At 46.8% G+C, this 14610-nt stretch overlaps 2 protein-coding genes across 6 annotated transcripts; both read right to left on the bottom strand.

The window, feature by feature from the left end:
• Window positions 1-534: 534 nt before the first annotated feature.
• Window positions 535-10146, bottom strand: LOC147439143 (uncharacterized). Of its 3 annotated transcripts, XM_086485051.1 has the most exons (4): window positions 9922-10146; window positions 9624-9638; window positions 9393-9539; window positions 535-1550 (listed from the first exon to the last, which is right to left on the bottom strand). In XM_086485051.1, the coding sequence occupies exons 1-4, from the start codon at window positions 10144-10146 to the stop codon at window positions 1518-1520; spliced, it is 420 nt and encodes a 139-aa protein (XP_086341177.1). In that variant the 3' UTR covers window positions 535-1517. The 3 variants fall into 3 exon arrangements, 1 of the variants encoding a protein (XP_086341177.1); XR_015184555.1 differs by lacking the exon at window positions 9922-10146 and having other exon boundaries at window positions 535-1404; window positions 1514-1550; window positions 9393-9913; XR_015184554.1 differs by lacking the exons at window positions 535-1550; window positions 9922-10146 and adding an exon at window positions 2103-2451 and having other exon boundaries at window positions 9393-9913.
• LOC147439142 (BTB/POZ domain-containing protein At4g01160-like) lies at window positions 10082-12846 on the bottom strand. Of its 3 annotated transcripts, XM_086485050.1 has the most exons (5): window positions 12578-12846; window positions 11969-12109; window positions 10632-11271; window positions 10448-10516; window positions 10082-10346 (listed from the first exon to the last, which is right to left on the bottom strand). In XM_086485050.1, exons 1-5 carry the CDS (start codon window positions 12711-12713, stop codon window positions 10160-10162), a joined length of 1173 nt encoding a protein of 390 aa, XP_086341176.1. In that variant the 5' UTR covers window positions 12714-12846; the 3' UTR covers window positions 10082-10159. The 3 variants fall into 3 exon arrangements, with proteins under 3 accessions (XP_086341176.1, XP_086341175.1, XP_086341174.1); XM_086485049.1 differs by having other exon boundaries at window positions 10448-11271; window positions 12578-12845; XM_086485048.1 differs by having other exon boundaries at window positions 10082-11271; window positions 12578-12844.
• Window positions 12847-14610: the final 1764 nt, after the last annotated feature.

Below are 14610 nucleotides of genomic sequence, written 5' to 3'. Positions count from 1 at the left end.
CTCTATCTCTTAGCGCACCATTGTATGGATTGAATCTCATCTTGAATTTTAAACAAATAATTCTTTGCAAAATCAAAAACCGACACAACGTCACTAGGAAATTTAAGCAAGTAATCTTTGAGTTGTTGGGCCTTCCACCTAAAGGCAAGGTTATGCTTGATGAAGATTTTAAGATGATAAAAAAAGAGGTGAAGACTAGCAACACTTTGAATCCTCTTTGTAATCAAGTCATTTCTCTTCTTCTCTTCAATGCCAATGGCATCAACTTGTTCAGTTCCATTATCCATAAACTTTCATAATCACCTCCCTACTATCCACTGAAATCTCATCCACAAAAAATGTCATCTTGACTACACCACAAATGGGGCAATCTCCACATAAAAATTTCTTTGCATGGTACACTATGGATTCCCACATATTATTGATGTGCTGAAATACTTAGTTTGCATAACTATGGATTCCCACATATTATTGATGTGCTGAAATACTTAGTTTGCATAACACTAACACTTTGCACAACTAATGGACCATGTCACAAATTATCTTTTTAATGATAACCAAACTCGCTTTGCTACATTTGATTGGAAGACTCTTTGAAATATATCATGTAAACGTGATATACACAACAACAAGTATACCGCTCTTTTGAATCATGAAAAAAGTATGGTTTTAGTGCCTCAAAGGATCTTAGTGATAGATGCATTAAAGGATGAGTACTCTTGAATCTTTTGTAGAGCTCAACCTACCCTATCAACTAAATCCAAGTTAGAGCTCAACCTTTCACATCAAAACAATCCAAAACCTTTGATGACAACTCATGCATTCAAAACAATACCAAAATTGGTGGTATATAGTACCAGTATAGAATTCAAATCCTAAACTTGGTACTATCAAGCACAAATATGGTACTTTAGAGTCCACCTTTAGCATGCGGAGGACTCTCTCTAGGTTGGGTTTACGTTCTTGCCATCTGCAAGTGTTTGAAATCTTAAATCTCATCCAAATTGAATGAAAATTGGTGTAACGGATAAAAATAGCCTATCTAACAATCATCCATACTTGAATTCAATTCAAAGGGTGCTCAAAATTCCTAATTGTTGTAAACTACCCAAACAAGCCACTGAAAATTTGAATTTAATGAGTTTTCTTGAACTAGCGATACTGAAAAGTTGTCCCATACACTTTTAAAACACCCAAAACAAACAGAAATAAAAATGTAAGTTTTGCCTTCACATGCAACAAAACATCATTTGCTGCAATCAAAACAATTTTGATAGCACTTTCAAGAATTGAGTGTTTTTTAAAAGACTGTCTATCCTAGATTTTTTATTCATTTTTATGCTTACCTTAGTTTATATTGGTTGAACAACCACTACTTTAAGCTCCTTCACCTAGGCTCATCATCTACAAGTCAATTATAAGGTAGAATCATACAAAGCCCGACTACTTTTATACAATCTTGCAACGTGGAAAAAAGAAACAAGATTTTACAACATACATGAAAATTGATCACCTTTCTAGCTCACAGGTACAAAGTTACCGCCGTACCCCTAACATGCAACAATACATTCATCAGAGCATATACATTCCATCAAAACTTAAATTTAAAAAAAGGCACCTTTTAAACACCTCAAAAGCATCTTGTGATCCTAAATATTGACATAAGTGGTATAGTAGGCCTGTAACCTACTTTCTGCACAAGGCACTTTGAACAGAAGGGCCCTGGTCCATACCTTACATTTAGCTACAAAGCATTACTAAAATCACAAACAATGCATAAAAGTACATCTGAAGGATTCAACACCCTCCAAGGACCGGGTTGTTGGTGGGCTCTAGCCCTAACTAACCTTCTTTATGAACCCCTCTTAGTATAAGATGATTACCATGAGTAAAAGTTTTACAGAACACAAGTATCTACCATGATGTACCCAACCAAATGACACCCAATTCGAGGCCTAGCTGGCACTTACACATTTCACTAAGCATCCAAAAATATCCCTAGAAAGAGTGGTCTACTTCTCCACTCGCAACACGATGTGAGCCTATCCACCATCACATTGTGTGAACCCTAAATGTTGTACAAGTGAAACTTTTGTACACACTTTCCCAAAATGCTCATTAATTTATCCACCCTTAACCCAACATATATACTGGCATCAACTGTACTCATAGAAAGATGATTACATTCTTGTATTACCAACGTGATCCTGTATCATTAGGTGAAGAACCATGCTTGAATTAAGCTCACAACTAGAAAGACTCTAAGGACAATTGGGCACTCCTCAAGAGCCTTTCTGTTGCTTTTACACACTCTCCCACATGAGAGAGAGGAGAAAAAAATTTGCGCCGCAGGAACAATCCGAAGAGACCTCATATTTCTATCCAACGAGTCTAGAACCCAAGACCTGATACTTTTGCCAATCTACCACTTGGGTGATAGAAAAGTCATTCCTGTTAAACACGCAAACATCCATGCAATTGACAGACAAAAACAGTCATTAAAAACACACTTGCCCTGTGACAACAAAGCTAGAGACCACAAACAATATTCATTACTGACTCTATGACAAGACACAAGACATCAATGACAATTTATGTGTGAATGCACTGTTGTATCATAAGACACTACAACCAGAGCATTCAATGACAACTCATTCTACAATGACGCACAATAAATCAATGTAGTCAGGTCAAAGAAGCTCTGGGATCAACGCTGGCTCGCTGCTGCTGCTTCAGTCATCTGCAAGATTCCCGGCACCCGACCTAGCAGAGGAGAGCTGCGAGACCTTCTCCAGGCCCGCCTTCTCGCAGAGGTGGGAAAGATTTTGGATGTCCAGATTCTCGGACGGGGCTACTATCAGATCGAGTTTGAGTCCTCCGAGATGGTGTCCAAGGTCATAGCTATGAGTCCACTGGCCATCCGAGCCTCACGGGCCCACTTTCGACAGTGGCGACATGGTTTTGACCAAGCTTCGGATGTTCTAGTAGAGGAGGCAGACATCCCCATCTCAGTCTGCTTTCCGGGTTCACGGAGGGAGTACCTACCACTTCTTTCCAGGATCGGTTCCGCCATTGGGACTGTCCTAGAGACACCTCGCACGGCAGCATCAGTAGCTGCCAAGGCGGCTGGCATTCCCTCAGTTCGAGTTTTGGTTAGAGATACCCACACTCCCGAAGGTTATCCTTCTACCTCGGGTGAGTGGGGGTTGGTTTCGACTGAGTGTGGAGTACTCGGGCCTCCCGAACCAGTGCTTCATTTGCCGCCATATGGGCCATCTAGCGAAGGCCTGTCCATGGAGGAGGCCGCGACCTGCACCACAACCTCAGCCCCAGCCTGCCAAGGCTGGCAGGCAGCCACAGCCAGCTGCACCGCGTACAGATGCAGAGCCACCCTTCGAGCTTGGGGCTCCAAAGGAGGAGGGGTGGTAGCAGACCCGTGGCCGCCGACGCCAGGGGCCACAGCGACAGCCTGGCACTCAGAGTGGCCCTCAGGTGCCGACTCAGCAGCAGTGGATTCCCACGCGAAACCATTTTGGTCCTCTTGAGCAGGAGGAGATCCCTACGCCAGCCTCCACCTCCGCTTCTCCCTCGACAGCCGCCCCCCCCCCCCCCCCCCCCCCCCCAAGAGTTCCCTCCCGCATCCTCCCCGCCTTCTGCTCCCGTCGCCTCTCCACCCCGCCCCTATACCTCTGTCGCCCCATCCCGCCCCTCTTCTCCTCCTCTCGCCCCAGCTCCCTCTCCTCCTCCTGCTCCAGTTCCTCAGTCGGCTCAGGCAACTGGTCCCTCTCCGGCGGCTAGGAGATCTCTTGGCAGCACTTTTGCCACGAGTCGTCTAGCACGAGAGGGTCAACCCTTCTTGCGGCCCCCTCTGCAGATTCAGACATCCTCCCTTGCAGCCATCCCTCGTGGGCTGACGAGCATTGACATCAAATGACACTAGGACTTCTTCGACTACGGGTTCACTCGTTTTCTCGACGACTCCGCAGCAGACCATGAGGCAGCCTGTTTCAGGGTCCATGTTTTGTTCCTCGCCCGCTAGGGGGACAAAGGCCCTGGACTCGGCAGTTGGTTTCTCCTTCCCCCTCTATGGTAGGACCAAGACAGAGTGGTCCCTTTACTCAGTGGTGGGATGGTTGCATACACAGGTTTTAGAGTTCTCTCACCACATGGGAGAACTTGGAGTTACAGATATGCTGCAGACTTTGTGGCCATTGGCCAAGTTTGCGGTGACACCCCAGACTCAGCACGATGTAGACACATTGTGGTGTACTTCTTTGCTGATACGCAGTGTTTGCCTTGCTATGTATACATTCATGAGGACTCCTGGACAGAGGAGGTTGCGCTGCGTACGGCTCGCTCTGCTTGGGCTTGGGCTAGGCACTCACTGCAGTCACGCCTACCTAGAGGCCACTCGGATGCGGATTACTCCCCATCCAAGCCTACCTCGAAGATAGCCCGTCTTGCTGTTGCGGCAGCGTCTGTTCTCTCTCGCTCCCCATGAGGATCGTCTCATGGAACGTGCACGGACTAGGTGGGCCCCAGTTTCAGCGACAGCGGGGCCGATTGCGTCAGGAGCTTCAGCGTTGCCTTGTGGGAGGAGAGATTGATCTCCTTATGCTTCAGGAGCACCATCTGTGTGAGAGCCACATTCGGCGTTGTGGTCAGATTTTGCGTGGACGGTATGATACCTTTTGGTCAGCTGCTTTAGGACCTGGAGGCATCCAGGGAGGGGTATGTATGACTATTGCGGACTCATTGCAGCAGGCCATTGTAGGCAAAGGGATTATTGTGCCAGGTAGGGCTCAGTGGATTACTATGCAGGTTCAGGGTGGCCTTGTGGGCTTCCTGAACATCTATGCGCCCAATGTGGCGAGTGCTCGTGCAGAGTTTTGATCACAGATTGTTGAGTCTTTGCCGCAGGCCGATCATTGGTGTATAGGAGGGGACTTCAACATGTTGGAGGACCCTTCTGACAGGATTGGTGGCAGCCATGCTACTGTGCATGGAGTCGAGTTGGCTGCTTGGGAGAGGTTTTGTATGACTTTGAGGGTCTCGGATACATGGCAGCACTCAGGTTTTGTGAGGCCCCCAGACAGTCTTGCCTTCTCTAGATCGGACCCCAGAGTGGGAGGAGTGAATCTATCGCGGATAGATCACTTCTACACTAGTGACCACTTCAGTGACTTGGGGGCTTCAATGGGCATCCTGGCAAGGACTTCCTTCTCGGACCATGCACCAGTGATCCTCACAGTGGCAGACAGGCAAAGGAGTGGGAGCACGATGCTCCGCATCCCAGAGAGGGTCTTGTTGGACTCAGCACTCAGAGAGAGGGTAGAGGCTCTTTGGACAGAGGGTATGGACAGACAGGATTCACCTGCAGACAGAGTGGCCACAGGCCTAGCTCAGCTTAGCCACTTTTTTCTTCAAGAGTCTCTGGCTCGCCGGGCTGCAACGAGAGAGGCGGAGCAGCATCTCAGACGGGGCATTGCTTCACTGCAGAGGATGCAGGAGCAACATCCAGACAGTCTATGGTTGGAGGAGCAGTTACAGCAGGCTCGACAGGAGCTTGCTAGCACAGAGGAGAGGCGTCATGAGTTTGCCTTCCACCGACAGGCATCTCAATCGACTCAGGTGGGTGACAGAGTGACTGGTGCTTTTTTTGAGACAGTGGGGCCTCAGCATTCGCATGCCAAGGTCAGTCAATTGAGGAGGCCCGATGAGTCAGTTGCTTGTGAGCCCGAGGATATGCGTGCAATCGCTACTGACTTCTACCATGAGTTACGGCTGAGCGACAGGATGCATGCAGGGAGCAGGTTTGGGCAGAGATGCCATGTCTTGTGACAGAGGAGATGCGCCAGAGGCTAGAGACGCCACTTCAGCTTGAGGAGCTGCACACAGCTCTGAGGGCCCTTCCTTGCGATAGCTGTCCAGGTGAGGATAGGTTGACTCCCAGCTTTTTCTTGGAGTACTGGGACCTGCTTGGCCCAGATCTTTGTAGTGCTTTTCAGTACATTTTGCACACAGGAGTGATGCCTGATAGCATGAGTGAGGGCCTGATCTACCGCATTCCCAAGGAGGGTGGCTCCTTGGATGAGATTCGTCAGTGACGCCCCATCACCATCCTCAACTCAGCCTACAAAATTCTTGCCAAGGCTCTAAGTTTGAGGATTCAGCCACTTCTAGAGAGCCTTATACATGGGACTCAAACAGGTTTTGTCAAGGAATGCAGTATCCTTGACAACATCTTTACTTTCTGGGAGGCTTCTGCCCTGGCACGGCTCCGTGGTGAGGACCTTGTGATTCTTCTTCTCGATTTTGAGAAGGCCTACGATCGTGTTGACTGGGACTTTCTAGAGGGCACTCTTCGCAGGATGGGCTTCTCAGATGCTTGGATCAGAGGGGTGTCAGCTGTGTACAGACAAGCTCACAGTCAGGTGCTTTTGGCAGGGGGGAGAGGTGCGCGCTTCATGCTCACACGCTCGGTCAGACAGGGCTGCCCTCTTGCCCCCTCTCTCTTTCTGTTCTATGCGGAGGCGATGAGCAGATTTTTGGTATCACAGCAGGTTGGTCTTCGGGGCTTAGCACTACCTATTCGGGGAGAGGAGTTACTGGACGCTGAGTTTGCCGATGACTCAGCCTTGTACTTAGATGGCCAGGAGGCCAATCTTCACAGATGTGAGCAGGCTTTGGAGACCTTCTGTTGTGCATCGGGCGCACTGATCAACTGGAGAAAGACAGTGGCTTTCTCGGTTGGTAGTGCTTCTACGCCAGATTGGATTCCAAGAGAGGGTTTCAGGTGGATTCCCCCAAGGACTGCAGTTCGATACTTGGGTTGTCAGGTTGGTTTGGACTTCTCTCCCGAGCAACAGATTGCTCCTCTTCTCCTGTCCATCAGGAGAAAGCTGTTACATTGGAGCTCAGCACGTCTGTCGCTGGCTCGTAGAGTAGTAGTTGCCAACCAGGTGCTGTTGGCGACTGTGTGGTACATCACCTCTTGCTGGATCTTCTCGAGTTCTTGTATCAGCCAGGTAGAGAGGCTGATCAGGAACTTCCTTTGGTCAGGACGTGACACTCAGATGGCCTGAGCCAAGGTGGCTTGGCCGGTCATCACGCTTCCTTGTTCTCAGGAGGGAGGGCTTGGGATCATTGATCCAGCACAGCAGAGCAGAGCCCTTCTAGGGAAGTTCATAGTCAGAGGACTTCTTCCAGGTGAGGAGCCCTGGAAGGAGTTCTTGTTGCAGAGGCTTCGTGCCAGGGTGCCTCAGTCAAGAGGCCCTTGGCAACCTTCGACCAGATGGATCTTTACAGAGATGCGCCGAGTTGGTTTGAGCAGGAGACTGGAGGACCATTTCGCTGTGAGTTTGCTTCGTTCTTGGGAGCTCCTAGGGCGTGGCTTGGAGCAGCGACAACCGATGTGCACGGAGGAGCGCCTGCGGCAGCCCCTCGTCTGGAACCCCATGGTCAGCACTCAGAAAGGCCACTTGGTTGCTAGTCGACCTCATGTTTCCTGGGGTCCCATGGCAGCAGGTCCAGCACACTCTCTAGGTGATTGGCTGGAGTTCACAGGTTTGTCAGAGGAGGTACAGGGTTTCCAGCTGGTGCAGAGCATGTGTCAGGACATCTCAAAGTCAGTTCCAGATGAGTGGCTCACGCCTCTCGAGCCAGTAGCACCCCGGTGGATGGGAGCCTTCACACGACTAGAGGTTCTCATTTCAGTCAGGGCCTGCTCAGAGACTGTCCCAGCCCTATTCTTCGAGCTTCAGGGTAGGGGACGACTACAGCGAGTTGCAGTAGAGGCCCCGCAAGTAGCAGAGTGTTGTTTTCAGAGGATCCGAGTTGTGGGCATCTGTGGGAGGACTTGCGTCATAGACCCTGACCCAGCAGCTCTTGAGACTGGCCACTGGAGGCCTTGGGCTTGGGAGTGCTGTCCACTGGCACGAGTACAGTGGGATCCTGGTGAGTGGCTAAGGAGGGACCTCTTCTCTTCTGCAGACCACCCAGGAGTCCCCTTCTTTCAGTACACTGTTCGGCTTGGACGGCACATGCTAGCAGCACAGAGAGAGGCCCTCCCCGCTGCAACACTTCATTGGCAGGAGGAGGGTCTCACTGTCGAGTTCTTGGCAGACTTTTGGGAGAGGTTGTGGGACTCCAGACAGCCAAGGCGAGTCACCTTGTTTCAGTGGCTGGTCGCACACAGAGCCACAACAGTAGGAAGCTGGCTAGTGCATAGTGGTCTCTTGGCCACATGTGCAGCTTGTGACCATTTGGTGGAGAGTCAACGTCATTGTCTTTGGGACTGTCCCTCGGCCCAGCAGGTGTGGCTACGAGTTCTTCGGCTGATGCCTGCTCTCTCCACGGCTCGACAGTACACTTGGGGGGCAACGGCTTGGTCCACACTCACGGGCCCGGCACTTAATTTTGAGCTATCGTCCACCAGCAGGATGATAGTGATGCAGGGGGGACGTCCTACACTCCAGCCTGCTACAGAGATTACTCCACAGGAGTGGTGCAGTGAGAGAGAGGAGTGTTGGGAGCTCATCAGTGACCTGACACTTTGGTTCATCTAGCGGGCCCGCTGTTTCCGCATCTTTGAGGCTCGCCCTGTGCCACCAGCTGAGACTGTTCGTGACTTTTGGCTAGAGCTGATCCATACTCTCAGAGGACAGCTTGAGGGACTACAGGGCAGCTCCGACCGTATGCGAGAGCGCCGCGAGGCTTTCCTTCAACTTTGGCGCCCTGGGCCTTTCTACACCATAGTCCAGGGGGTACTCAAATGGCACTACTATCCACCTGTGTGGCTCTTCCCTCCTCCCATCTCTTGATTTAGCCTCATTGTATATATGCTGATTTTTCATTGGGAGAGTTTCCCCATCATGCTTGTTGTAGCCCTCTCTTGCAGAGGAGGTTGTAGCCCTATGGGCAGTTTTCATTAACTAATAGAAGGATCTTTTTCTCGGAAAAAAATAAATCAATGTAGTCAATTTTACATGCACTGTTGCCTCAAAAAACAGGACTTCCTTCACTCTTTCTGGCCCCTTCTGAGCATTGAATACTGAGAAACAAGGGTCCCGCAGACACAAGGTTATCTTGAGTAGAGGAAAGACTAGAAGCGAACTTTTTTGGACCAATTTGACAAAACTTTCGATACTGCTCAAGAAACTTACAAAATCAAAAGCAAATCTCTGTAAAAGAGGCCACCAGCAGAACAATGATGAGACCCAAATGCAATCAACATCATGTGAGGCATCCACTCAATATACATATACACACATAATCAAAGAAGTGGAAGTGACTTTTCCATAGGATTTACAAACCAAAACACAGAGAGCAACTTGTTAACTAACCAATATGAAGACCTTTGAGATCACCAAAAAAAGATGATGCCAACATACCCAGAGCCACTGAAAGGTACACATCTTTGCTTTAGGTCTTTCATCCTTTGCTGGTGAAATATGAGGCCCAACAAACCTTAACAAACAGTAACTCTTTCCTCCTCTAGAAAGCTGCTCAACTCGGCTGGAGTGAACACATTGATCTTCCTGCACAAACTTCTCAAATGTGATAAGAACCCACTATTATAAAACTTTCAAAACAATATGGATGACAACTAATGTGGACTTCACCTCTGCTCTTCCAATCTATGCAGACTCATACAGTGGAGCTGTTCGACTCAGTTGGAGCGAACAGTGCTGTTCCTATACAAACTTCTCAAACATAAAGAAAACACATCATAATGAAAGCTTTCAGCACAATAAAGGGTCACAACTTCTGTGGAGGTCACCGTCAAACTCTGCAATCAACACAATATGGGTGACAACTAATGCAGAGTTCACCTTCACATGATTAAGCTGCTTAACTCAATTGCAGCGAACAGGGCTCTTCCAATCGATGTGTATCATACATTGGAGCTCCTCAACTCACTTGGGGTGAACAGCGCTCTTCCTCTACAAACTTCTCAAATGTAAAGAAAACTTTTGGCAGCATAAGAGTGAGAACTTCTGTGGAGTTCACCTTCAACCCTCTGCAATCAAATGACAAATGCAGATGCCCCACCATCACGAAAGCTTTTGGCACCATAAGAGTGAGAACTTCTGTGGAGTTCACCTTCAAACCTCTGCAATCAAATGACAAATGCAGATGCCCCATTTTGATATATACTCTATTCAGCCTCTAACACTTGCACCTCTGTTTTGAACCACGTTGCATTCTCCGATATAAACTCACCATCTGTCATGATCTCATCGACATCCTTACCAAAGCAATCAACACACATTCCAACCCTCTCCCGGACATCCTTGTTCACACTGTGAGCTCCTTTGTGACGAAGGGTATAATCCGAAAGGCGGCTGCTCCAGATAGACAAACTGATAAGGATGCGAAGAGCACAAGGAGGTGTATCAAGAGCTACAAGCAATACAGTAACCCTCTTCTTGGTCAAGGTTCTCACCTGAGCCAACCATATGAACACACAACCTGCCATAGTAAACCTCTCAGTAAAGACTGGACCGCTAGAATCCTGCAACAATTTCCACTCTTTTAAAGAGAGGCTAAAATACACCACTCCATGCTTCACTGGCGATGCCATTGAAAGGAACCTCAAGGGCACCGCATGTCGTATGCGCCTCCGATACCTGTTACTGGTTGCAGCACTTTCAATTGTCTTCTTCTCTTCGTTCGAAGAAGCATGATAAACAAGGGCCTCAACAAGTAAATCATGCAGTGCAGTACATTCAATCTTCTCTAGAATAAACTTCACACGAAACACTTCAATTGTAGGCCACCTTATCAAAGGTCCAAATTTCTCCCAAGCTTCGGTCTCTTGTTGTTTGCCTTCACAATTTGCCTTAATCCATGCCTTCACCACAAAATAAACTGAGTCCTCATATACGACCTGCAAATCATCAGAGGCTAGAAGAGACTCCAACACAGGGGCAGATAATTCCTCAAAATCATCGGAGTTCTCCCAACGGCTGGAGTTCTCCCCACTCATCACCAATGAAACCTTGAAGTGATTGGCAAGGAACGCAATGCTCTTAGTCACAAGGTCTTTGAACTCCTTGGTTTGATTTACAACTGAAGCTGCGTCAAGAAAATAGCAGCTACTCTCTAATGTGAGAGGCATAGAGACCATCTTCTGAAGGCAGAGGCCTCCGCAGGACTCGACCAAGAAACGCTGTGAAAAGTGCCACACCCGCATTAACTTCTCAACTGTGTCTGCCTCCAGCTTTTCTGTATACAAGTACTTGATAAGATCCAGAAAAGAATCCCGCTCTGCAAAGCCACATCCATACAACAAACGCTTGTTACCTTCGGTAGAAAATATTCATTTATAACACTTAAAAAGAATTAAAAGGTATTCCTAATTTTAAAAATTCTCTCAATAACAACAAAAGCGATGCACTAGTCTATAGCAAGTAGCGACAGGCAATGACGAAGAACGTAAATTTGCAACAATATCAATTGGACGTGGGAAGGACGGATACACTGAAATTTGAGAGAGAGAGAGAGAGAGAGAGAGAGAGAGAGAGAGAGAGAGAGAAATGAAATGAAATGAAATGTTATATTAACGTCTTCAAAAGGCCAAAATGACCTATGAGACCAATCAGTTACAAAATAGTGAATCTAATACCATGTCTAGGTACAAAAGAACTAGAAAAGAACTAGAAGTGGAACAAAATACTACTACTACTAGAGGACACCTTAAAGAGAAGAAAACCCTAAAGGGAAAATAAAAAAGAAGAGAAATGCAAATATATTATGTGAAGTAGACCACCTCTTTATATGGACACAAAAGGTTTTTTGACTTCCCACCTTTGTATGTCTTTTGACTTTCCACCTTCATGTGTCTTTTCATTTCCTAGACTCACCCTTCACTTGTGCACTTTATATGTTTTGAAAGACTTTTTCCGAGATCGGGGAGACCTAATCATCTATAACACTTTAAAAGGATAAAGTCAATGAAACTTACCATCTGGGCTGATACAGATATCAATCACTTTCTCAGCAGACTCTTTGAAGCACTCTCCATCAAAAATTCGGCGAAAATACTGAGAATATCTTCCCAAAAGAAGGGTATTTACATAAATCTCCTCATTTTCTTTCTCAGAAACTGCAAAATCAGGCATTGCAAAATCAGGTTGAGAAAACGGCATAGACAAACAAATACGATACCATCTCAACCACAGTAGCTGAGTCATAATGCAGCAATAAAGGCCGTGCCAAATCCAGATAGCAAACAACAAGAGCTCCATTTGAAAGCAACAATGATTCCGGGGCCAAAAAAAAGGAGATGGATTACTAATACTCTTAGAGGACGAGCAGTATTGATGAAAAGAAGCAACAACTGGGCACATGCAAGAGCCCTAGCAGATCAACGACAGCTGAAAGCAGAGAAAATGCACCACTAGGAGATTAATTGAAAGAAGAAACAATGAAAAGGATGCAACAATGGAGCAAATGAAAGAACCATAACAGCACAAACATTAAGGGAAAAAACTATTCAGCAGCGAAAAAAGAAGGTGCATATCAAACACAGACCTTCAAGCAAGAAAAAAACAGAAAACTACAAACATGATACCTGGAAGGGGTTTTTTTGTTGTGTTGCCACGGCGGCGTTTAGATAGGCGTTCCACCTTGAAATCAGCGTTATGCGCCACAAGTCTGAGCCTGCGATCCGCATATTTTGGGTTGTTGTATCCAAACTCGAAAGCCATAGCTCATGGGCTGCTTCGGCTCAGTGAGGGTGAACACGAGATAGCTGTCGGTGCGGGTGGCTGTGCGGATGAGGGACCGGAAGGTCTGTATAGCTCACATTGGCCCTCTTGTTGGGCGGCGAGGCAATTATAGAAACGCTGATATTGACCGTACCCAGCACGGTACCTTCTCTTATGTCCTCAATGCATACATTCACATTGCAACTTAAGGTGGCGCGAGCTTCGATAAAGCGAAGGTTTAGGTGACCTTCCTGAGGATTATTTGACACCACTTTGTGTCAGGTGGGATCAATGGTCGCTATTAATTGGGGGCGATGGGATTGGTTTTGTGTTGTCCGATGACGAATTAATCCCCAAGTGATCGTCATGTGATCACAATCGAAGTGAACCCCAAGGAAACTCAATGTGAACATCAAGTGATTGCCAAGTGATCCCCGTGTGATTCCAAATTGAGATGTGATCACCCTATGAACCTACCTATTCCAAAGTGATCACCGTGTGACCCCAACCATTCTAAAGTGATCTCCAAGTGATCACCGTGCGACCCCAACCATTCCAAAGTGATCTCCAAGTGAACACCGTGTGACCTCAACCATTCCAAAGTGATCTCCAAGTGATCACCGTATGATCCGCACCCCATCACTTTTGCCATATCATACTATGTTCTCACCCTCTTTTCAAGTGGCACACGATGGCTTAATGGGAGAGCCGACGTCTCTAATGTGGGAGGTGGTGGGTTCAAATCGTGGGGGCAGACCGGCCGGAATCTTTTTATTCTTGGGAATAAACGGACGGTCCACATCTTTCTGAGATCCTGGACCGCCGATCCCACCTGACAAGGTGGTGTCAAATAGTCTCGTGGGGTGACCTTCTGTGGCTAACTATGGTGTAGTCGCATTGGAAAGTCATTGTCTTCAGTTTCTATTTAGGCGGCGTGGCGCATTGGATGATTCGTTTCCCTTCGGTTTGTAGTATCTACCCAGTTTGTGTATTTTCTACATCAATTTCAGTTTACTCTATGGTTGATAGCAATGATGGTTTCAAGATTTTGTCTACTCATGACAACCTCAATGGAGACAAACCACTATCCATTGTGGACTTACATGATGCAGTATGTCCTTGTTTCCAAGCATGTATGGAACATTGTTAAAGGTTTTGATGCACGTATAAGTTTTGTGGAAGATGTTGCAAGTTCTAACAATTTTGCTCCTATTGCTAGGGTTGTTCCATCTACAATTGAACAGGTTCATTGGATGGTAGAGATGCGCAGGCGCATGCATTGATTACGTTGTTTATCAAGCGCACCATTACTCCTCACATTTGTTCAGCCAAAGTAGCAAAATAGGCTTGGGACATTCTAGCTGGCTTGTATGCATGTCGCGACAAGGTTAAAATATCATTTCTATGCAAACAACTAGAATCAAAGGCTGTGCATGAGGAAGATGAAATGGATATTTTTCTTGTTGAAATCAAAGATATCAACAAGCAACTTATCACTATAGGTGAAGTCATTTTCGACCATTTACTTGTCGTGTTGGATGCATCACTAGATTTGTATTAAACTTTTGCTTCTACTTTGAGGTTTGTTGCACAAGGTAGCAATAAAGTTGTTAAGTTTGATCATTTGGTCGCTTCGTTGCTACGAGAGGCTATGTCAATAAAAACAGGTCTAAGCAATGCATTGTTTATCAAGCTTTTGTTGTTGCACAAAGAAGGGTAGCAATATCAATGTTGCTACTCTCAATCTTCCTTCTTCAGGTACCAAAATATCAAACCATCTATGACAAATATTGTTAGGTTTGTGGGCTTTATCATATGCTTGTGTGTAACACTTCTTGTCTATTAGATGCATAGGTGGCAGGAATCATGTGGTAGCATGTAGAAAAGACAACAAAGA

The sequence above is a fragment of the Adiantum capillus-veneris genome, chromosome 16, assembly GCF_014529385.1.
Source record: "Adiantum capillus-veneris isolate H3 chromosome 16, ASM1452938v2, whole genome shotgun sequence".
NCBI lineage: Eukaryota > Viridiplantae > Streptophyta > Polypodiopsida > Polypodiales > Pteridaceae > Adiantum > Adiantum capillus-veneris.
Note: the sequence above shows the minus strand (reverse complement) of the source record. Positions and strands in the feature narration are given on the sequence as shown.